General features: G+C 48.4%; 1 protein-coding gene across 2 annotated transcripts; it reads left to right on the forward strand.

The window, feature by feature from the left end:
* The first annotated feature begins 4,552 nt into the window (after positions 1 to 4,552).
* Positions 4,553 to 22,900, forward strand: LOC149334991 (uncharacterized). 2 transcript variants are annotated; one of them, XM_089553715.1, is made up of 4 exons: positions 4,587 to 4,690; positions 4,944 to 5,146; positions 14,627 to 14,760; positions 22,577 to 22,900. In XM_089553715.1, the coding sequence occupies exons 3-4, from the start codon at positions 14,665 to 14,667 to the stop codon at positions 22,871 to 22,873; spliced, it is 393 nt and encodes a 130-aa protein (XP_089409841.1). In that variant the 5' UTR covers positions 4,587 to 4,690; positions 4,944 to 5,146; positions 14,627 to 14,664; the 3' UTR covers positions 22,874 to 22,900. The 2 variants fall into 2 exon arrangements, with proteins under 2 accessions (XP_089409839.1, XP_089409841.1); XM_089553713.1 differs by lacking the exon at positions 4,944 to 5,146 and having other exon boundaries at positions 4,553 to 4,690.
* The last annotated feature ends 924 nt before the right edge of the window (positions 22,901 to 23,824 follow it).

Genomic DNA, 23,824 nt, shown 5'->3' on the forward strand with positions numbered 1-23,824 from the left:
CTTCCCCTTTCTCTGAGACTCGATGACCAGGAGAGAGGACAGGCCGTGCTGCACAGTTCACAGCCGAAGGTTCAACTCCGGATGGTGACCTGGCCCACAGAGGTCGCCATGGTCCACGGGCTCCTGGCCAAAAAGCCCGACCAGGAGTGTCCACCTGTCTCTTACATTCCCGCTTTCCCCTTTCCCCACTCTCACAGGCTCCCTTCTAAGGGTTGCTAAGACAGGATACGAGACGAGTGCTCTTGTCCCGTATCATACATATATTCGTTTCGCGCGACTTTACCATGTCTGAATAATTACACCAACACGCAAGCGTGACAGCAAGTTCTACTCTTGCGATATCGCTTTAAATATGGTTCTTCACCTTGTCATTTGCTTTTCGCTGTCTTTCATTCTTTGCAGCTGCCGCTCTATCCTTCGCTTCACATTCTGCCAGAAGCACTGTGAAGGCTGCAGACGTCTGCAGCCAATCTCTTCTCACGACCCTCGTCTTAGAACATGCTACTCAAAAAGTCGAAAGATGGCGCGCCTCCGAGAAAGGCACCAGCGTTCCGCATGACGCCAAATCAGGCAACCATTAACACGCCGTGACGACACAGTTAAGTCACGCGTCTGCAGGGTCGCTCCATTGTTCTTGAATCGGAATTTGCATACGGTTGACCTCTTCCTCTCTTATTTCTTTCACTCCCACCTTCCTCCCTTCCCTCATGGCGCGGTTCAGGTTTCCACTGAAATGTGAGAAAACTACTGCGTCATTTCATGTCCTCAAGAACCAACAACAACAACTACTGCGGCTCACTGCAGGCTCGGTCACGCGTGGCACGTGACCAAAGATACGATATCCTCCGCTGGCGCCATCGTGGTCGCCAGCCTTACTCGGCCAGGAAGAGACAGAGCCATTGGCTAAGAGGGCGACTTTGGCGTAGAGCGGGGCTCCCTCACTTTTTATTCCAGAAATCACGCTCAAACAGAGTGCCTTAACGGAGTACGAAGGAAGATTTTACTGGTGAGACTCGGTTCTAAGAAGCAGGAAATCTTTATTTCAGGCCAATGTTCATCATCACCATCAGGCAAACTGCGTCCACTGCGGCACAAAGGACACTTCGTTATTCTCCCAAATAACCATGCCCTGTGCCAGCGCGGCCACCTTATCCCCGCAAACATCCAAATCTCATCCGCACACCGTACTGTCTGCCGCCCGGACAGAAGTAGCGCGAGCCTCCGGTTTGGTCCGTCGGCGGTGACACTCACTGTTCGATCGGAAGACGCCACTTCAGGGCTCAAGCAGTGAACCGCCCTGTGAGAACCTCTAAACATTGATTGAGACTTCCATGTCTGAGAACGGTACTAGACAGTGCCATGTCTCAACGACGAGGAAACGCTGCTTTCCGCAAGGGTAGTGCTAAATTGAGCCCGTGCCCGAAACTGACGCGCCCTGGAAAGGGACGCTGGCATAGCGGATTCCGAACGAAGCCAAGCAATCCAGGAGAGAGGCGGAGGCAGTGTGAAATTGAGAAAGGAAATGGTGGCACTACATGTGCGCATAATATGTTCTGTATGTACTGTGATCTCTGATACGTAATAGATAGGCGGCGCGAGCTTTACTTCCTTGCGTACAAGGTGTGTACTAATAGCAATAGAGCAAGAACAGAGTGTTCATGCAGATCGCTACACCCTGTGGTCCCGTTAATTATCACGTCTCTCTATATTAGGACTCCTAGACCACTTTGAAGGCAGCGCCCGCGCGCACGAACGAAGGCGGCTCCAATCGCTTGTATTGATGATGATGATGATTATGATGTCCATGTTGCCAACCCTTTAGAACGGGTGGTCACGGTGATGTGACCCTCCAAAAAAACCTCAAAAGGAAAAAAATAATGATGCCCAGGCTTAGCTTGGTTAAGCGAAGAATGCGTTGCATATTGCGCGGTCTTTTTGCGCGAGGTATTGCTTGGCGGCACTCGATTTTCTCAGCAGCTTTTCCTCCGTGACGTATGGATGGATAGGCGCGCCCCCTTCGGAACCTTTTTTTTCTGTTTTATTTTTATTTCTTTTTGTTTTCTTTCTTTTTTTCTCTTTTTTTGTTTTTCTTCTTTCTCTTTTTTCTTCTTTTCACGTGGTTTGGTGACGTCGCGTCACCACGTGACGTGACTTCACGTCACGTGGTTTGGTGGCTGCCCGGCCGCGCCCAAGGGCTGAAGCCAAGGTGAGAAGCGAAGCCGACTGCCGAATCCGTTGTTCCGCGCAGCGGCACATCACCTAGTCCCTTCAAAACAAATCTAGGGCCATGGCTAGAGCGCATAGATGTTACTGCTGGCACGATATACCAACAGGCTGCAAGACGCTGTGGGAAAAATAAATAAGAAATCGCGAAATTTTTACTCTTTCACTAAGTTCTTCCCGGAAAAACTTTGTAATATCGGGTTTCAAGATTGTTGCTTATTTTAGGTAGATGAGAACATTAAACCATATCGGTATTTGACAGGGAATCAAAATTTGCTCGTTATACCGGGAACTTCTTAAAATTGCATTATGTTAGATCGGGTTTTAACCGTACAGTATTATATCTCAATGACTGAGCCCATAAATTATAAATAGAGAGAGGAACATTCCCCTACGCTACTTAGTTTCAGTGACTGTTGGCTTCGTTCATAATACATATATTTATTTATGTCATAACTATCCCCTCATTTTCCTTCGTTTGCTTGCACAATAGCTTAACGAGGGCCTCGGTTCTGGCCGACTTGATGCCACAGTAAGCATAAGAGGGTTTATCGCACAGCTTCCGCCCTCCCCGTTCGATAACGTTCCAAGTGACGGTCGCAGTAATACAGGACGTACTACATCCGCCGCTATGGATGAGGGTGGCGCTGGTGAACACTCTCAAGGTCAGGTTACACGAAAACAAATAGCCCCAAAAGCAGAAGATTGGACAGCCGCCGCCGTAGATCACTTAGTAGAGCACCAAACGCAAAATTCAGAGCCCGTGAGTTCAGATCCCATTGGCGGCATGTGGTTGTTTTTTCTTCTGTTTTCCAAACATTTCTTTCTTCCAGCGATAAAGCAATTACACTATTTTTATCCCATACATTGAGACCACAAATTACAAAAAAAAACATTTTCCTACGCTACATACATTCGGTGGCTACATAGAGAAAGAAGCTAAATCCCACATGAGACTACTCTGCAGCAGTACAAAAAAAAATGAAAACTGGATTTCGAGGAAAAGAAATGGCACAGTATCTGTCTCACATTTCGGCGGACACCTGAACCGCGCCGCAAGTGAAGGGAGGAAGGTGGGAGTGAAAGAAGAGAGAGAGAAATAGGTGCCGTAGTAGAGGGCTCCGCAATAATTTCGACCACCTGGGGATCTTTAACGTGCACTGACATCGCACAGCTAACGGGCGCCTTTTCGTTTCACCTCCACCGAAATGTGGCCGCCGCAGTCGGGTTCGAGTCCGAGAACTCTGCTCAGTAGCCGAGCGCTCTAACCAGTAAGCCACCGCGGCGGGGAACAGGGCAAGCAAGGCGGGTAATCCAGTGCCCCGGATTTGGAGCTCCTAAATAAATAAATGTGTTACTCTCTCACGTGTTCGCCCTCTTGTAGCGACGCGTTGGCCATATGTTATCGGTGGTTCTTGTGCCAGCCTACACATACGTACAGTAACTTCGTGGAAGGGTCACGCGGCATGCAGGAAGCCGTTGTTTTCTTTACCCTCACATTTTGAGAGAGAAAAGTTAAGGCGCCTCCATTATTAGTAACAACGCGAAAGGTGCGAAGGAGAGGGAGGGAATAAGAGAGGTTATCTCGGACAAAGCGCACGTGTCGAGCTATTTGTGGATACCTCCTCGCATCAGGGCATGAGGAAAATGGCCAGAGCCTTCCCGTTAGCAATACAGTGTGTGCATGGTGCGCTTGCATATAGGTACGTGCATAAAGTGTCTTAGTGCTGGATCTCCCCTTCTCTCTATCTCCTTCTAAACGTTGCTGTAATGAATAATTAGACACTAACCAGCAGGAGAATGCGATCGTTTCTGGCTACGTCTCTCTTGGACGGCAGCCCCGATGACGTCATTCAGCGCGGACGAAGTACTTCGTGCAGATATCTCTCTAAAGAAATATTCAAGATGCAGAATATAATGCATGAGCATTCAGCCCGTACTATGGCAATCCAGCAAGCAGTCGGCGGCTTATTTTGCCGAGCTCTTAAAAGACCTGCGCCCGCTTTAAGAGGCGCGTATTCACGTCCTCTACTTGAAAGAGCGCAGAAACTTTCAAGGACGCTCGAGTGGCGTGTCTCTCTCTCCAAGAAGGAAGACCGTTGTCGTACAAAAAAAAAACTAAGAAGAAAGTCGAGAGAGTAAATATTATTAGTACGAGCGTCCGCACTTTCAGACGACGTGGATATCGCTAAAGGCGTCTTTGCATCCACACTCGGCAATCACGCGTACACGTACACACGCTCTTCCCCCCCCCTCTCTCTCTCTCACACACATACATCCACACGCTCACTCACTCACTAACACAGCGCACTCACAGACACTCTCTCCACTACCAAAGAATCGAAACAAACACACTCAGGATCGCGCACGCATATCAAAGACCGGCGTAGTCGTCGTCTTTGGGCCGGCGTCTGAAGCGGGAAGCGCCGCAGCAGCCGAGGAAGCGGCGGCCCGGATTCGGCTCCAGGTAAGTGGGTCACCTTTCGCCGCCTCTCAGCGTCCGCGCAACCCTCCAGTTCCTTCTGCCGGGTGGGAGGAGAAGGCTTTCGCTTTCTTCTGGGCCCCTTGGGCACTGCCGCTTGTTCGGCTCTTTCTGTGTTCGTTGTCTCCCTCGCCCTGTCTTGCGAAGGAGGGGGAGAGAGAGAGATGGCGGGGGCCGACGAACCCGAGTACGTATGAGCTCGTAGAGGGAATTCTCTCTGCTTGAACGCTCTCTTGAGGAGCGAAGGAGAAAGACAAGGCTAACGTCAGTCACTGACGCTGGGGACTCCGTCCTGAGCGCGTGTCTGTACCCTACACCTGGTTCTGCTGCGTCATCTGCCGAACGCTGGGATATGTGAGCGGCGATATCGAAGCATTGGTTTGTGTTTTTCTCGGGAGCTGATACGCCATACGATAAGGACGAGAACAGCGGAGATACCAGGTGAGTGCTGCTCTACGACCGGTTTTCATACAAACTCTGAAATGTTTGCCAACTTTCGATAGAGTGTCAGCGAAGGACTGTAAAAAGCCTATAGACCTTTGCACCGGGCGAGGGAGTTGTCGAAAAGCCTCCTCTCTGGACTGTCGGAAACCGGTTCCGCCGCCGCTTCCACCGTGCTAGCGAGGGGTGCTCACGACAGTCCAGTGAACAATATGGCAGCGCCCAGGGAGCCCTTACTGCAAATGTCTATAAAAGAGTTTCGCTGGCTTAATTCTTTCGATGCTCGTTTAATGACTAGGAGGCCTATAGGAGCGATATTTCGGATTTTCTAAAGAGTTTCGCTGGCTTAATTCTTTCGATGCTCGTTTAATGACTAGGAGGCTGCAAACTCAGGCTAAAGTATGCGCACCCCATGCAGAAGGTTGTGTCGAACTCACTAGAGGATTGTGAACTTGTATTTAGTACTGCACTGATTTAGCCGACCTTTCAACAGCCTAATGGCACAAGGTATGAATACTGTTCTTTCAAAAAGAAAACGGGCATGATACGACAGTGAGGGAGGCGGAGAGAGAAATTTGGTAAGTGTAATCATTTAGGTTTCCTTTTCGTCTGTTTTTTTTTGGGGGGGCCGGGGGGGGGGGGGCAACGGGCAAGGAATTCTCCTTGGAAGCGTTGCTGGAGAAAGTAGAGCTTTGAGTTGTCACCCACGTGAACTAAACAGTGATGTGCGATAGAATCCCCGATGTATGGTCCTCTGAAAAAGTTGTCCCCTTCTGCCTGCGCCTGACAGTAATAATTCAGAACGCGGCCAGAATAAAATGGCGCTTGACTATATGAGTAGGCGTGCTGCACACACACACACACACACAAAAAGAAAGTAATTCGAGACTTCCATGTTCCACAGTCAGCCCGGATCAGTGTTCTGAACCATTAGCAACCCGCCGAAAACCAACTCACATTTCCCTATATTTAAGCTGCAGAGTCATTTAAAAGTTGCTTCTTGAATCCCAAGCCCGCACGCACACAGCCTTGGTCAAAATTCTTCTTGCCGCAGGGTTTGCTTTCAAGGCGTGGTGATTATGATAAACATGCACAGATAATAATAAGGGAGTAATTACTCATTGACATCCACCCGAGCGCAGCCATACGGCTACAAAGGAAAGCTATACAGCTTTCTCAGAAACCTCGCAGTTAAAGAAAAATTCGTCCTGCTCCGGGGTTCGAACCCAGGACCACCGCTTCACCGGAGCAGTCGCTCTACCACCGGTGAAGTGGTGGTCCCGGGTTCGAATCCCGGACCAGGAGGAATTTTTCTTTAACTGCGAAGTTTCTGAGAAAGCTGTATAGCTTTCCTTTGTAGCCGTATGGCTGCGCTCGGGTGGATGCCAGTGAGTAATTACTCCCTTATTACAAATCTACTCCACATTGGGGGTTTCCCCTAAACATTTGATAATGCACAGATAATGTACAGATCATCGTATATAATCATCGCTAAACAGAGTACGCTTTATATTTTCACGGCGGCTTTGTGTTCGGCGTCATACACTTGGACACAAACCTCGTTTCTTTAGAACGCAGTATATTTTGCAGGAACACAACCCGTGTACAGCATCATGCGCTTCCAGCGCCCGTCTGCACAAAATATAGTTCGCTAGCAGCAAACGGAGCAGCCTATACCAGCATAAAACTGAATCAATTTCATTGACATGCACCGCTGCCAACGAATGGCCCACAGTAATTGCGACAACTAGTCGAAACAGCGCACGAGGACGAAGGGAGAACACACCATGCAGACATAGCTCTGGATCTTGTACAATAAATAAAGCTGCTCAATACAAACTGATGGGCGAGTTTTTTCGACGTAACTAGGCGAAGCAGCACACCAGCACAAGAACAAGCGCTATGTGTAGATTGTTCTTCCCTCGTCCTTGTGCCGGCGCGCTGTTCCCCACGGTCGTGTCAAAGCAGCTCCCCTGTTTCAGTAATTGTCCACTAACTGCGAGCTTGTAGCTTGCGGTGAACCATGCGTAGTGGTGCGGCGCACAACTGCGGTTAAAAGTTGACATAATATAACATTAGAAAAAAAATCTTAGGTTCATCGCTGTCTTTACAAGCAGCCTGCAAAAGGCACACCGAAATGAATTCTTACTCAGTGAGCTGCACAGTGCACGAACAATTCACGGGAAATGCACACTGAATGCAGAAAAAAAAAAAGAAGTTTGTTCGCCGAAGGCGAACTCCATAAACTTATTGCGACGGATGCATACGCTTCGGGGCACGGTTACTTAACCATATGCGAGCTGCGAAAGTGCTCCTACAGCGCTTTATATTTGATAGGTACGCAGGGATTGGCTCAGGCGTGGATGGTGTAGTTAGTAAAACACGTTGCGGGGCTAGTGGGTTATGCATTTTCTTTCGTTCAAATTTAAGCAGCGCTAACCTTTAGGACGAACACACAGATGCCATGACAGGACGGGCGCTGTCCTGTCATGTCCTCTCTGTATTCGTCCTAAATGTTAGCGCCGCTTAAATTTGAACGAAAGTGAATGGTGTAGTAAGTGGCAATCGAAAACTCCCGCATTCGGTTTCTGGCCAAAAAGGGAGCGTTGTCCAGCTGACGCAAGAAACAACTGACGCCTATAGAGTCACTGAAAAGGTGACTATGCGGTCACGAATGCCAGAGACTCGGCGCTCTATGTACGGCTAATCAACCGCTGTCTACTCATCAAAGATGACACTGGAAGTGTGTTGATGTCCAATGTCACAATTAATAAGCAAAACAAAAGAAGGACACGCGAAACACATAGCGCTAACTGGAACATAGTGCTGCTATTGACCTACAGCCACGCGACCGGATGGAAGGAGCGACAAAGAGACAGGGAGCGTGGATAAGAAGCGAGATAAAGATCGACACCACACGCGCGGCGGAATCAGCCGTATCGCCGCGGTCGGTCAAACAGGCTCGCGGAATCTAAACGCTAGAACAGCGAGCTTTCACGTTTTTTTTTTTTTTGCGTGCCGACCCTGAATTGCGTCATCGTAGTACGGAATCTAGTTTACGGAAGTAAGCGTGTCGTCTTGCGAGCGTACAAGTAGATTGCGAGGGGATAATTTAAATGACTGAGGCGAGGAAGACGGTTGAGCAACGAAAATGCCAGAAATATTTTTTTCCCTTCGCACTGAATGACAGAACCCCTAAATCATACTCTGTCGAAAGCTGTAAGAACAAGATTTTGAAAAAAAAAAAATGTTAGGTTCAATCGCTTGCTTCGGGTGCGCTGACAGTTGTACTGACTTTTTTAGCTTTTCCCTCATTTCTTTCACCTACTGTAACTAGTTGTATTCCTTTACTGGCTATCTTCAACTTTCGCTTACTACGGCATTTTATGACAGGCTTGTATTGCTTCGGAATAGTTTAATACTTTCACGCGTCTAATTCAGCTGTGGTCCTATGTAAACAGTAAAAAAATATCGTCCGTGATAAAAATAAGGAGACATACATGCTTGCAAATTTACGAATAAACTGGAAGCTAATAAAGACAGTTCTTCAAGACAAATCGCAAGCTATAAGCTAGAACATAAGAGATCAAAATTATCTCATACCAGTCCCGCAGAGGTAAAGAACTGCGTGTTGCGTTTGTTTATCAATTACACTGAATAGGTAATACTTAGACTGCTGACGTAGCTATAGCAGCCTAGCCGATATAGAGTACGAGGTTTGAGTAAATGGATGCCTCAGGCAACTGAAGCCGTTTAACGTGTTTATTATTTTATTGAAAATTTACTTGCTCTACTGCACTGTACTATTCCAAATTACAACTACATGCTTCAAGCTATAGGCCACCTCTTTCTTCTGTGGTCTCAACCTCATTCTCTGTGTTCCAATAGCAGCAAAAGTGACCGAACAGGAAGTTGAGGCTAAACCGCCAAACGTAATTTCGGCCAAGTGTTGTATTAAGTCACAACATACTGGCCTCTGAGCCAGTGTTGTTACATTACGAAAACATATGAGTGAGCATTAGCAATCGTTTGCCATGCATAGGTAATCAGCATACAAGCAGGCTGCACGCTTAAACGTCTATCCCCACATAAAAGCACACTTCACTCGACAGTGTTTGCGCTAATAATGAGCCGCCGCGGTGGCTCAGTGGCGCTCGGCTGCTGACCCGAAAGACGCGGGTTCGCTCCCTGCCGCGGCGGTCGAATTTGGATGAAGGCGAAATTCTAGAAGCCCGTGTACTGTGCGATGTAGTTTAGTGCACGTTAAAGAACCCCAGGTGGTCGAAATTTCCAGAGCCCTCCACTACGGCGTCTCTCTTCGCCTGCGTCACTTTGGGCCGTTAAACCATCGCAAACCACAACTAATCATGATCAAACGCTTGCTGTGAACGCGAAACTCACAAAGCACGCGTTCGGCTCTTAGTTCCCATCCGTTGACGTATTTCTTTTTTTATCTCAGCGTTGTTATTTATCAACCATGAATGCAGAATTAAAGTTTTCGCAAAACCTAAAAACAGCAGCAGATAGTCACCATTCCAGTAGTCACAGCGGATAGTCGCCTTGCATCACAAAAGTTACACTTTTATTCACGACATAATCGTCTCCACTTCCCTTTCTTATTTGTTTCAGTTGGCACTATTTTCGTTACATTGTCGTTATTGATCGACAATAATTTCGGTGCATAATCTGAACAGCTACTCTTAATCGGCTTCAATCCTGAAGTGCAGCCAGATATCTTAAGAATTATGAATTCCTCCATCTGTTTCTTTCGTCGCATAGCCTGCTAGTTTATCGAACCAGTTTTCACTAGTTCCATATGATTAAGGCTACTACTTAAATTCCTATATGCCAAGCGTATTAAAGAACCCCAGGTGGTCGAAATTTCCAGAGCCCTCCACTACGGCGTCTCTCTTCGCCTGCGTCGCTTTGGGACGTTAAACCATCGCAAACCATAACTAATCATGATCAAACGCTTGCTGTGAACGCGAAACTCACAAAGCACGTGTTCGGCTCTTAGTTCCCATCCGTTGACGTATTTCTTTTTTTATCTCAGCGTTGTTATTTATCAACCATGAATGCAGAATTAAAGTTTTCGCAAAACCTAAAAACAGCAGCAGATAGTCACCATTCCAGTAGTCACAGCGGATAGTCGCCTTGCATCACAAAAGTTACACTTTTATTCACGACATAATCGTCTCCACTTCCCTTTCTTATTTGTTTCAGTTGGCACTATTTTCGTTACATTGTCGTTATTGATCGACAATAATTTCGGTGCATAATCTGAACAGCTACTCTTAATCGGCTTCAATCCTGAAGTGCAGCCAGATATCTTAAGAATTATGAATTCCTCCATCTGTTTCTTTCGTCTCATAGCCTGCTAGTTTATCGAACCAGTTTTCACTAGTTCCATATGATTAAGGCTACTACTTAAATTCCTATATGCCAAGCGTATTAAAGAACCCCAGGTGGGCGAAATTTATATGATTGAGTCTATAGATTGATTTTACTATTTAAATTCCTTTATGCCAAGCACATCACTACACGAGACAGGCAGCGCTTCTTCAGGACTGCTGCGCGGAATCCTTGCCTCATAGCTACAGCGTGCCTGATCGCCGAAAGTGTTGCTTGGAGTGCGTGAATTGCCATCAGTCAATCTGCAAGGATTTTATGTTTCCTGGCAACTTTATTTCACAGGCGATAATATACCAGGTCCACGGCTGCCGTAGTCCACCGGGGAATGAATGTCGATGGGCTATCTTTTCATGCCCCAATTTCAACCGCTTGGCCGGACTCGAAGACTCCAGCAGGGGGCTTGAAGCTTTGAGCGACCCCGGTTGTGCAGTCTTCAATGAAGATGCATGCATCTCCACTTTGTAGAGTCTTAAGTGAAGACACATGCAACTGCAATCAAGACTGTAGAATAGGAACTACTATAGCTGCGTCGCGGACAAGTCTGCTCATCAACATATTGAAAAAAGGATGGGCGTTTGTATTGAGGCTGAACGACAGAGAGCTCACAGACCCAAGGTAATTGCCTCGCAGTGAAAATGCGCAGAAGGAAGTTTAAATGGCATAAACACAGCTAAATGGGCTTTGCGTGCAGTTTTTGAAGAGTGCGTCGCCGCGGTAATGAAACTTAGCCTCAGATATGAATGAAGATTTGGTAGCTCGGTCGTGTCTTGAATACGGCACGTCATTAAGCCGGGTTTCTTTATTTAGATCTCACGAGGAAAACTCGAATGATTTTGTTGCTTTTCACGTACCTTATTAAGGGATACGGCCGCAGTGCGGAAGTCATAAACAGGGGACCTGCAAGAAGTCGAGACTGGATTACTGGGAAGCTGAAGCCGAATTTCGGTAACCCGAAATCGTAGGGAACCGAACTAATTTTCCATTACGCGTAGTTCGACTCTAGGAATGTGAGGAACGCCTGATCAGGCTACGCTAATTCACGTGATGATGACAGGACCCAAGCGCCAGTTCAGATAAACCGTAAGTTCAAATTAATGATGTTCCGTTGTTTTTTCATTTGATTTCGCGGTTACGAGTTCTTTTCGGATTGGCTACATACGAATAATCACTGCTACTCAAAAACAAAAAAAAGGATGTCTTCGGTGTTGCTGTCTTGCGTTTATTTACCTAGAGCTGGGTGTGTGGGCGGAGGGGAGGGCGGGGGGTAGGTAATACTGATGTCGCTGTCCCAGATGAAAGGCTAATGCCTGGAAGTGTCTTGCTTTCGTTTACGCCCTTGTTTTTGCTAGCTAAGGAAATTTCTACATTCGTATGTGGGCATAGCACACACCATACTAAGCATTTCGACCCCGCCACATATTGAAGTGGTTTTACACCTAAGCGTCGATCCTTGGCCTACAAACTCCCAATTAAGAAACAACACACACCTGAAAAATTCATACCTACACGTACAGTCTTTGTCAAAAGTAACCAGGCTGCATGCAGGGTTTGCTTCTAGCTTGTATAGTAGCTTGTGTCTTTACTAAAGATCAAAACGTGTTGGAAGGTAAGGAGACCCCCAGTCCTTACCTTTAACGACCATTTCAGCTTCAGGGAAGCTGTAAGGGCTCTACTGTGTGGGCTAGAAGCAAACAATGCAGCCTGGTTACTTTTGACAAAGACTGTACCTCGTCCCGACATCTCTGAGTTGCTCAAGCACATATTTACTTCGCAGAATCTAAACACTCTTATTACACCTTCCCTACTATTCCATCTCCGTCGTCGTCCTGACCGTTCCTACGTCAACTGTCCTGGCCTATATGCTTGTCTAGAGCTCTACCTCGTCTCCTGTTCTGTCGCTTGTCTATCCACTACATCCCCTTCCCTTCAACCTCCTCCTGAAGTTGCTGTCTCTCGTCGGCGCAGCTGGAAGACGAGCTTGCTTTGGTCAGCCAAGCGCAGGATATGCTGAACACTCAATTTGTTTTCATCAATGAAACTGTTTCTCTCTCTCTCTCTCTATTTCTTCCATGTGGAGTAGCAAGCCAGGGCCACATTACCGGCGGCCGACTTCTCCACCTTTCCTCCCATTAAACGTTGCTTTCTTTCTCTCTCTCTCTCTCTCTCTCTGTGAAAGCCTGTGGTATACAAAATAAGGGTCTGATTTGTTGTTGTTTTCTTCGCCTGTGAGAGGCAAAACGCTTCAGTTCACGTAGTAGATGGCAGAAAGGCAGCAAGTAACAAGAATATCGAGAAGCTTCAAATGAAAACGCGGGGCCAATTTTGACGCATAACCTCGCATGGGGGATGAGGCGGTTCAAATCGAAGACACAGCGTCCGTGCCATCGCGTGTCCGGAGGCAGGAAATTCGTGCTCCGTCGCGCATAGGCCTAAGCAAGCGTCGTGTGCCGATTCCTCGCAGCGAGGAAGCGCTGGCTTACCGGGCAACGCATTCGTATGCCTGTACACCATCACATGTCCGCACCCAAGGTGCGGTCGCTTTCATCAGGACCCGGCGACGATCGTGCGAGTTTCTTCACGCAGCCCTTAAGTTGGTTGGTTTATTGCGGTTTAACGTCCCAAAGCAACTCAGGCTATGCGGGACGCCGTAGTGGAGGGCTCCGGAAATTTCGACCACCTGGGGTTCTTTAACGTGCACTGACATCGCACAGTACTCGGGCCTCTAGAATTTCGCCTTCATCGAAATTCGGCCGCCACGGCCGGGATCGAAGATCGCTGGCATTAAAATGAAGAAAGAGAGAGAGGGAAGGAAACATTATTTCCGCGCAATATTAAGCGTCGAGGATGTCCTGGGTCAGGGTCACCAAAGCCGGGTCCATCAGCTGCTCCGAGGCTAGCCAAGCCCTCCACGTTGGGGAGAAGGGTATGGAAAAGGAGGGGACTGAATAGCAACGGCGCCGGAGAAAAGAAAATGTTCTAAATTAGCACGGGGCTCGGGGCAATTCGGGCATGCGGGGGAGTGTCAGGTACGGTAGAGATAAGAACGGGCACAGGTGAGGAGTGCATCTAGGTGTACGCGTCGAAGAATGCATAGTTTCGTGGTGGTGAGATATTTGTCCGGAACAGTGAGTGTATTGAGAGTTTCTCTAATGCTGTCGTGAGGAAGGTTTATTTCTTGGTCGTAATGGAGGGTAGTGCCCTACGCGGGTGAACAAGGCCAGTGGATACTACAGGCGCCCGGAGTTGAAGCAAATAGCAGAACTGACAACCGATGAGCGGTCAAAGTGCCGTACAGGATGCCAGTTTCGCGACACCGCAATCGGAGGCGGTTGTGACAAACGGACAGGCATGTTTGCCATTTATGTATTTCTTCTTTGTTAGTTCATCCATTCATTTATTCATCCGTTCGTACCATCTTTGCCATAACCTGACTGGCTTTACCGCTTCTCATGCCGTCAGGTAAATTTCCATCATCCAAAGAAGGTGAGTGAAAGGCGCAGGTTCACGCTACCCAGTTTGGCCTCACAGCTGACGAGGAGCTGGCGAACAGAGCCTCGCAGATCTGCCGTCGACCCGCTTTTCTCCGTTGTCACGGCCGCATTTTTACTTTTGGCACAGACTGTACACGCACCTGTTACGCCCTGATACATTGTTATAAGTATGTCAGTTGCATAAATGGTGTTGTAGGTGAGTGGAACGATGCAACGATAAAAAGACGAAAAGCAGAAGCAACACCAGATTTAGAGAACAGCTGCGCGCTCTACTGCGTGCTTGATAGCAGAGGCCGGGACATCGTTTCATACGTGCACTGCGACGACGGTTTGAGACAGCCGATCGCAAACACTGTCGCCTGCATATTGCCAGTGTAGTCTCGTGTACAGGCCTATACACGCCACCTACAAAGTTGGCTAACAGGACGGCGAAAAAAAGCCGGCACGAAATGCTCGGTACTCTCATTGTCTAGCTCCCGGCCCTTCTAATGGGCACCCCATAGGGAAAGGGCCCTCGCCGTGTAAATCAAGCTTGCGCCAGGCACACTGACGAAGGCCTCGTCCCTCTCCTCCGCAGCCCTTTCCCTCTGCGTCTCCGGCTTCCTCGGGCGCACCATGAGCGCCAACGGACACAAGCTACGAAGCTTCGTCGAGGCTAACTTCTCCGGTGGAGTGGGGACCAGCCTCTGGATGAACTCGTTCCGAAAAGATGTGAGTACGCTGAAGTCACCGTCATCGCCAGGGGCACCATTGTGCGTCTTCTCACGGGGCACCGATCAGTAAATAGTAACTATTAAAGTCATTAAATTTCTCAAGATTGTTTCCTTCAGTAGCACTTTAGTGAAATGTGTGCAAAAGCAGATTCGTGCACGCCTTCGGAACAAGAATGAGGCTAACTTGCGCCACAACAGGATGTCGAAATGGTCACCAATGACTCTGCTATTATCGAAGCACAGTGATACAATCGATTTTTCACTTCAACTCGTGAAGTAAACACTTACATTGTCTAAGTCGGATTCAGCATGCAATAACAATAACTAATTTTTATGGTTAAGTAGAAATGTCTTGTTGCCACTTGCGATCGCAATTACCCCTAACATCATCCTCAAGGCATATTCAAAACAACTTTGCGCAGAATGACACAAGACGGAGGGAGAAACACGTACACACACACGAGCGCAAGTACACGTTGACACTATATGCACAGGCTGCGCGAGTTGAAGCTTATCGCTTTAGTTTCGCCCAAAACACTAATAAACTGTTACTGGCATGAAGGTAAAAGCGATGGTGCCGGATAAAGGACCACTTCGGTTAGCTAAGCTCGTATATTCCTTAGAGTCTGCTTCGGAAAATGAACCATGTTAGAGCAGTTTAGTGACAACCTTAAAATCGCACCAGACCACGTATAAATAACGTTCTCAAGCATTCGCAGTCCGTATTTGTACAGAAGCCGGACTAGTGAGACAGGTAGAAAAGGGCGATCAGTGTACTAAGCGAGCGAAATTAATCCCCTGACAAACGTATAGCCCCTACAATAGAGTAAAATAAGCCGGTAGAAGGTAGAGGACGATGTCTTTAGCAAACTATAACAATGATCCTTTCTTCTACGAGATCTCATTAATCAGTTCGTAACTACGTAAATACATCTCATTTTCGCACTCATTTTTGGACAGCGGTCGCCAATTGCAATACAATCGCATTGAGCATACGACGACGGTATTCAAAAGCACATCTACTCAACAATCCTCGTTCTGCTTCTGAGCGCAAGGTGACGCAAACTGGTTACGCGGCCGCTTGCAGCGAACGGATGACAGTTCCGCTGCCACAAGCCGTACAGACTTCTCACTTTAACGAAGACAACAGTACGAATCAGGCTTCCGACCTTTTAGTCATTTCATCCCGCTTTTTTATCTCTAAGGCGTGGTCTCAGGTGTCTGTCATAAGAGAAAAGGAGAGAAAAAGTTACTGCAACTTTACTTTCTTTTGATAAGGCCGAGTGAGAAATACTCGCTCCGTGCACTGAGACTTCAGTGCCCGTCAGCTTACTGAAAATATTGAAAAATTTCCCCTTTACGTTCCTTGCCGCGGCGTCTTCGCAGCCGACAGTACAACTACCCATAAACGAGTGCGCTACATTTTCTTTTCCCCATTCAGACCGATTTTCTATGATTTCGAGCGCGCTCAAAACGGAATGCTGCAGCACGTTCCTACTTGATAGTGGTCGAAGAGTTGGCATGCTACGGGCCAGATGGAAATGCATGCACGTGTAGCTTTAGAGCTTATAGCGAAGACATAATCATGTATTCCAGTGAAAGTAAAAAAAAAAATCACTTTTGACTAAAACATAACCGTCTCGTTACCAAATGATGTGCAAGCAAGCAGTCTGGATGTTTATTAGTCTTAATTCAAATGTTTACAGATCGGGAACGTAGCAGCTGCGGATCCTCGATCCGGATCGAAAATTGCGATCCCGCTTCGATAACGCTATTGGTGTCGAGCTCGATCACAACTGAAATTGGTCATGTACCGGCGCCACAGAAAAGTATAAAACAGCAGTATTTTACCGGTACTCACTTACGGGGCAGAAACGTGAAGGCCAACGAAAAAGGTTCAGCTTAAGCTAAGGACAACGCAGCGAGCTATGGAAACAAAAATGATAGGTGTAACGTTAAGAGATCGGAAACGGGTAGAGTGGGTAAGGGAACAAATGCGGTTTAATGACGTCCTAGTCGAAATCGAGAGGAAGAAAAGGGCTTGGGCAGGGCATGTAATGCATAGGCAAGATATGCGATGCTCGTTAAGGGCAACGGACTGGATTCTGAGAGAAGGCAAGCGTAGCAGCGGACGACAGAAAGTTAGGTGGGTGTATGAGATTAAGAAGTCTGTATGTGTAACGTGGCCCAGTTAGCAAAGGATGGGCTTAATTGGAGATATATGGGAAAGGCCTTTGCCCTCATCGGGCGTAGTAAGGCTGATGATGATGACGACGATGAACGCCAGATCCACATTCGATTAGACACCAGTAGACTAGAAAGTGTCCGTATTAAAGCACTCCTGCCATTCGCTTAGATTGGTAGCCCGTAACATCGCCCTGTTCATACGTACGCGTATACACGGATTGCTGGAGCAGAAGAAAACGCAGCAGGAACGGGGAAGCGGGAAAGACACTTCAGATGAATGCAAAAAAAAAAAAAGGAAGGAACCCGTCCTGCGCAAACTTTCAAGGTTTGCGGACTTCGCTGGCTCGGGACCTCGTCCTCCATTGTCTGAAGCAGCGCGGGTGACGCGCAAGCCACAATTTCATTGTGTTTCTCGCGACCCGCAGACAGGCAGAGAGAACATACAATGGCAGAACCAGCTTGACTACGCAACTCGCGCTGCATTTGTGGGCGGAAATTTTCCTTTTGCCCTCCTTAGCCTGCTTATTGAGAGCACTCGGGGATTACTGCAGCGAAAACAAGTATTCGCACACTGCGCAGTGAACGTGAGCCTGTACATGTGTCCGTTTCGTTTAGTTTGGTGGGTTTAACGTCCCAAAGTGACTCAGGCTATGAGGGACGCCGTAGTGAAGGGCTCCGGAAATTTCGACCTCCTGCGGTTCTTTAACGTGCGCCGCCGCGGTGGCTCAGCGGTTAAGGTGCTCGGCTGCTGACCCAAAAGACGCGGGGTTCGATCCCGGCCGCGGCGGCTAGAATTTCTTTGGAGGAGAAATTCTAGAGGCCCGTGTACTGTGCGATGTCAGTGCACGTTAAAGAACCCCAGGTGGTCGAAATTTCCGGAGCCCTCCACTACGGCGTCTCTCATAGCCTTAGTTGCTTTGGGACGTTAAACCCCATAAACCAACCAAACCTTTAACGTGCACTGACAGGGCACAGCACAAGGGCCTCTAGAATTTCGCCTCCATCGAAATTCGACCGCCGCGGCCGGCATCGAACCCGCGTCTTTCGGGTCAGCAGCCCGGCGCCATAACCACTGAGCCACCACGGCGGTTCCGTCCCATAATATACTGAGGTAATCAACTAGTCAGTACGTACACATGCAGCCGCCGCCGTAGCTCAGTGGTTAGAGCACTCAACTGTGGACCCGAAAGACGCCGGTTCGATCCTGGCCGCGGTGGTCGCATTTCGATGTGGGCGAAATGCTATAAAGTCCCGTGTACTGTGCGATGTCAGTGCACGTTCAAGAACCCCAGGTGATCAAAATTATCCGCAACCCTCCACTACGGGCCCCGACAGACTGAGTCGCTTTGGGACGTTAAGTCCCCCAAAGCCAAACCAAACCTTATAATGGGTCCTAGGGTAGTGAGAACAGATAGGTCGTACAAAAAAAAAAAAAAATGCGCAGAGGTGTCGAGGGGAGCAAGCAGCCTGAAACGCGCACCTACTTCACGGTCAAGCCTATTTTTTTCCCGTTACAAGCCGATTAAATCATTTTTCGTATTCCCTCTAAGTATGACGCGTACTGCACATATAGAAAAAAGCGGGTTCATATAATACAAGAAAAGACGAAAAAGAAATCCCGACACACTGACTGAATTACGGTGTTAGGCAGTACATTTCACACTGAAGTTTTAATGAGATCACCGAAACTTCGCCTGGGGCCAGCCGCAGTGGCGTAGCGGCTATATCGTTTGACTGCTGAACCCAAGGTCGCGGAATCAAATCCAGGCCATATACCATGCCTTAAAATATCGTACCACCCCATACCATACCATACCATACCATACCATACCATACCATACCATACCATACCATACCATACCATACCATACCATAATACCATATCAAAACATAATAAATTAACCACACCATACCAATGGACACCACACCATACCATACCGTACCATACCCAACGCCGGCTGAAAACAAAAAGCCCGCGGTAGCCGAACGCGTCATTTTTCGGCCTCAAGCATCCGTGAACACGAGGCGACAAGCCTCCTCCCTCTGAGCAATGGCGGCCTGCGAAGAGTTGTGACGACCCTGAGAACCGGTAGTGAATGCCGTCTTCAAGAAAGCACGCGCACTCAAAGATATCGTGTTCTGTTAGCGCAAACAACATGCGTGCGCCTTTTATGGCTGTTAAAATTAAACCGCTCCAAGGTCACTTCCTGCATTCGCCATTTCCAGCGAGAAAGAAAAACAGAACGGGAAGTGCGAGACGAGACGGCAGCGTTACGCAGCGAAGAGTGCGAAGCTTTGTCAAGGGACGTTTGACTCCGGCTAGATGAAATATTTTCGAATCTCTCGCATCATAGTTTGCCAGCTCTAACAGAATGACAAGAACTACTCTGAAGCCTTTGCGCAAAGTTCCCTTCCTTCAAGCTTTCAGTGGCCGTCAGTCATACTTAGCTGACCCTAATGGACTGAAAATAATTTAAGCTATAGTAAAGTGTGAAGAATTGAGTTGCCCGGAAGTTCTTACGGAAATATTAGTGCTAACGAGCCCTGTCGGTTGCGAACATTTATCACTTGAAACGGGGCAGGAGAAGCGGCTTGGTTCTCATATTTCTGTACTAGCCGTTTAGCGCTTTACTTATTACTTCGATATTCAAATGCGTGCAGTGCGCCTTGACAGATAGCAGTTTGTGATGAAATTTTGTTGGCATGTCCATATACACACTTTTTTTCCTGTGTTTCTATCTCCGCAAAAGCGAGATGCTAGTAATCAGATAAGCTGGCTTCGATGCAGCCATAGAGTCCGTCAGAGTTAACTAGAGGGAAAGCTGGCGCCGCTATCTATGCGAGTTTATTCAAGAGCATTTCATCCACTGCGGGAATGCCGGGAAGGCGAGGTTTCGATTTCGGCTTGGTCAGTGTTTGGCCGAAAACATGGATTGCACCTCGAAATTGGCAGCTGCGCCGCGATGACCTCCTTTGTGCTAAGATTAAGTTATTCCCATGCTGCGTCTTAACGCAATAGCCTTGGAGGCCCCGTTACCCAAGTAATCCGGCGTCGGCGTTGCCGGCGTTGTGAACGAAAAATAGGGTGGCCTAGGGTGCACCCCAGGTGACCACCAGCCGCAGAAGCAACATAGGTGGGCCGCCAAGGTCACGTGACCATGTGGCGTCACGGAGACCTGGCCACTGGATTGTGAGGAAACTGACCACCATGGCAGGTGGCAGCTAAAGTAATGATTAATAGCGAGAGGTTGCTCGGGGAGAGCAATTTGGGTCTCACAATGAGCCCCACCGGTGGCAGCACCTGCCATCGCAGGGCAGAGGGACGTATCCCTTCACCGCTGCATCATTGTGCAAGGAATGGTGTGAGGACTCTCAGGAGCCTGTGAACGTAAAGTTCAGAATGGCCAATTCCGCATATATGGACTGTCACTCACAAAAGCTATCGCATCATATTCTTAAGGCGGAGCGTAAGTGTCCCCTCAATTTTTTTTTTTTTTTCACTTCTTCAAGAGATTTAACGCAAGTGAAAGTTCAGTATTAGGCTGGTATGAAAACTTTCACAGCACTTCTTCGAGTCCGAGGTTAGCATCGAGAAGAGTTTTACGGCTGAATCCACGTTTCATGCCCAACAATAGCCAAGTAAAGTAAGAAACCTCGTCTTCTCGGTATTCCTGTGTCTCTCCATGCTGGGTGAGGTGTAGTGCCGCCCACTTTCTTTCTCTCCTTTCTTGTTCTTCTTGTAAACTTTACTTCTAGTTATATTAAGAAAGTATATATGGGGTGCGGCGTCCAGCGTAATAACGTTTTTATACCGGAACCGCACTTGCCGCGCTGTGTTTCGTGGAATCTGAAAAACGATACAAGAAGTAGCCACAAAAACGGAAACTGCTCACGATAAAACCCTTGGCAAGAATGTAACACGTCCAATTATACCTTTGTTTTAGTGAAGGTGAACAAAAATTGTTAGAATTAGGTCTTTTTGTGACACCGAATTGGCCTCTGCGACGTACTAATACTAGTGGTGGCGGACATCAGAAAACAGGTGAATAATGTTAACCAGTCAGCTGGCTAACTCGTTTCTAATAGTCACTTGTTAACTAAAAGGCGCCTGGTTGCAAATGGAAATTTATAGCCGGCCGTTAGTAAGAGTCATATCAGTTAGAAATTTTAGAATGCGCTCAATCATTCACACCTCACTGCGTGGTGGACGTGTCACGTGACCTTCTTTCCCCTGTGTGGGCTAGAGTAGCGAGCAGCGGTTAGCACTTCCGCACGTGCGGGAATTTTCCAGTAAAAGCAACACTTGGCAGGCGCGACACGGAGTGAAGGCGGGATACATGGGGCGTTTTTTTTCGACGACATTCGCGAGGCAGAAAACGTCGCGGCGGCGCGACGCCCGGCTGGAGATACATGGAGCGTTGAAGCGGCGGCGCGGCGCCGCGTATCTCTCGACGCGAAAGCAAATGTGATCAACAAGTGGCAAACACCACTGTGCAAGGAGGTCTGTGAGGACAGCGACACTGACCATTCCGTTAAAATCAGGACAGTTTCACTTCGACACCATTGTACAAATATTAGCACGCGCGCTTAAGTATCTATAAAGATTTGCGTGCTCGAATGCATGCCGTCGCGTATCTTTGGACGCCCGCTCAGCCGCGGGCACCAGCGGCTGCGGTTTTCTTCGACACATTCGCTTCAGGGAGGGAGCGCAGGCATTCCGATCCAAGATTCGGCCATGTTCTCCAAAAAAAGCGACATTTCAAGTCTGATGAAGCGTTTATTTTCACGACAATAACATTTCCGTGCCAAAAACACGGCGTAGCTCGACGGCCATGGCGGCCATGTTGGCGGCGGCAGGCAGAGGACCGGAAGAGCGGGCTTTCTGCGCTGCTATTGGCTCGCTTCAGCCGCCGCTTCCGGTCTCACCGGACGCCGCGCGTCAAAATCTAGCCGGTCCTGCTCGGCGGCGGCGGGCGTTTTTCTCGACGCCGGGCGTCAAATCTGCGCCGTCGGGCGAAAATCGACGACTCGCCGCGGTAAAAACGCTCCATGTATTCCGGCCTCGCGTAATGATGGACGTCACTTCGCTGCGAGCTTTTCGTGAACAGCGCACGGCGGCCGAAATTTCTAGAGCCACAGAGCAGAGCGAATTCAGGTTTTGGAAATTCTAAAAAAGTGATACGCCTATTGCTAACACCTGGCTACAAACTTCCAAATGCAACCAGGGGTCTAACTGTAATAGTTGAAAAGGTCACAATTCGAAATTAGTTTATCAGCTTAATGTTAGCAATTTGAACGAAAACATCTACAACGGAAGTCGGCCTGTTTGGGCTGAGCTTTGTTTCAAAAACTCATCCAGGCGAACTTCAGTCGAAGATCATCTTATTCACACCCCTCCGCTATGTTAGTAGACTTTGCCACGCGTTAACAAAGAGCTCTTTCCCACGGAGCACTTCGTGCACTACCTCATGAAGTAGTTGCATAACCATGCTGCGTATTAAGTGTTTTACTGTCGTATCTTTAATAATCACTCCTACTATGTCTCTGCTTAAGGCAGCAGTATGGATGAACAAGTAGCCCATGTCATCGAAAAGGCGCCTCTCTGTCTGCATGACTGCCGCACGCAGGGCGACGGCGGTTCGTCGGCGGCCGCCAGCAAGACCCTGCTGACGTCCGAGCAGCGGCGCCAGTACGAGGAGCAGGGCTACCTGGTGGTGCCCGGTCTGATGCCCGCCGCGCTGATGGCGCAGGCCGGCCGGATGGACATCGCCCTCGAACAGCGCCACAGGCTGGACGCCGAGGCGAGGGCAGGCCTCGAGAAGACCATGCGGGACCTGCTGGCGCAGTTCAGGCGCGCATCGGAGGTAAGGCACACCCGTAGAAGTCTTCGCAGATTCGCGAAAAAGAAAAAAGAAACGTGCTAATGGTAGTGGCGCCATCTATCGTGCACTGTTGCAACCTGTTTCCCGCCTATCAATTAGCGACTCTAAGATTGCAATCCAAAATTATAACAAAGGCCTGATTGCTCTGCAGCCGCAGGACTAATCAAACACAGCCAAAGAATGAGCCGCGTAGAAATTGTTTGGGTCCCTGCACACGAGGGATATGAGGGGAAACGAGAAGGCGAACCGATATGCCCGAGCTCTAGCAAACCGGGAGGGTCGGGGAGTGTCTCGGAGTCCCACATCAACGAAACTTTCACTTACCGAGAAATGACCAATCAGCTCCGTGAGGCGGATACTTTACCCTGCACCTAACCCGGACCTTACCAGACAACAGGCCAGAAACCTACGTAGGGCCCAAACTGGGACAGTCATGACCCCCATTCTTCTGTCTAAGATTACCACACAACCCATCATCCCAACTGCTTACACTGCGGTAACATAGCAAGAGACGAACACATCATATGGGGCTGTAAGGAAAATCCACCTCCAAAAGACCTTCTACGGCTCCCTCCCGGGAGGCCTGGCTTAGGCTCCCTAGGGAGCCTGACAAAGAACACGCAAGCCAAGCTTGCGGGACTGAGTTGGAAAGGTCGCCCTCCGTTAGGGGGCCATGCATCCCGCCCCATTGATCTTTTAGATCAGTAAAGTTTCTCCAATCAATCCAATCGCAAGCAATCTTTGATGGTGACTTTGGAGTCTTTTTCTTCTGATAGCAGGCGGCACTTAGATCAGCTTTTGATGTGCGTGTGCGCCGACCTAGTCAATTAACAAGGTTCGAGGTCATCTGGCTGTATTCGTTGCAAATGGTGAGTGCAGATTACAGTATCCCTGAGGTAACCGACCGGCTAATGGCTTGAAGGCACTCGTTCACTGCCATCGGAAGGCGGGAAAGCCGCGGGACGACATACATGCAGTAATACAAGTTCTGTA

The sequence above is a fragment of the Amblyomma mixtum genome, chromosome 7 (genome assembly GCF_055824585.1).
Source record: "Amblyomma mixtum isolate Tamu chromosome 7, ASM5582458v1, whole genome shotgun sequence".
Taxonomy (NCBI): domain Eukaryota; kingdom Metazoa; phylum Arthropoda; class Arachnida; order Ixodida; family Ixodidae; genus Amblyomma; species Amblyomma mixtum.

Coding starts and splice junctions, on each gene's coding strand:
- LOC149334991 (XM_089553713.1), top strand. CDS start 14,665: ATGAGCGCCAACGGACACAAGCTACGAAGCTTCGTCGAGGCTAACTTC. Junction 14,761..22,576: donor TGAACTCGTTCCGAAAAGAT/GTGAGTACGCTG, acceptor TGCCGCACGCAG/GGCGACGGCGGTTCGTCGGC.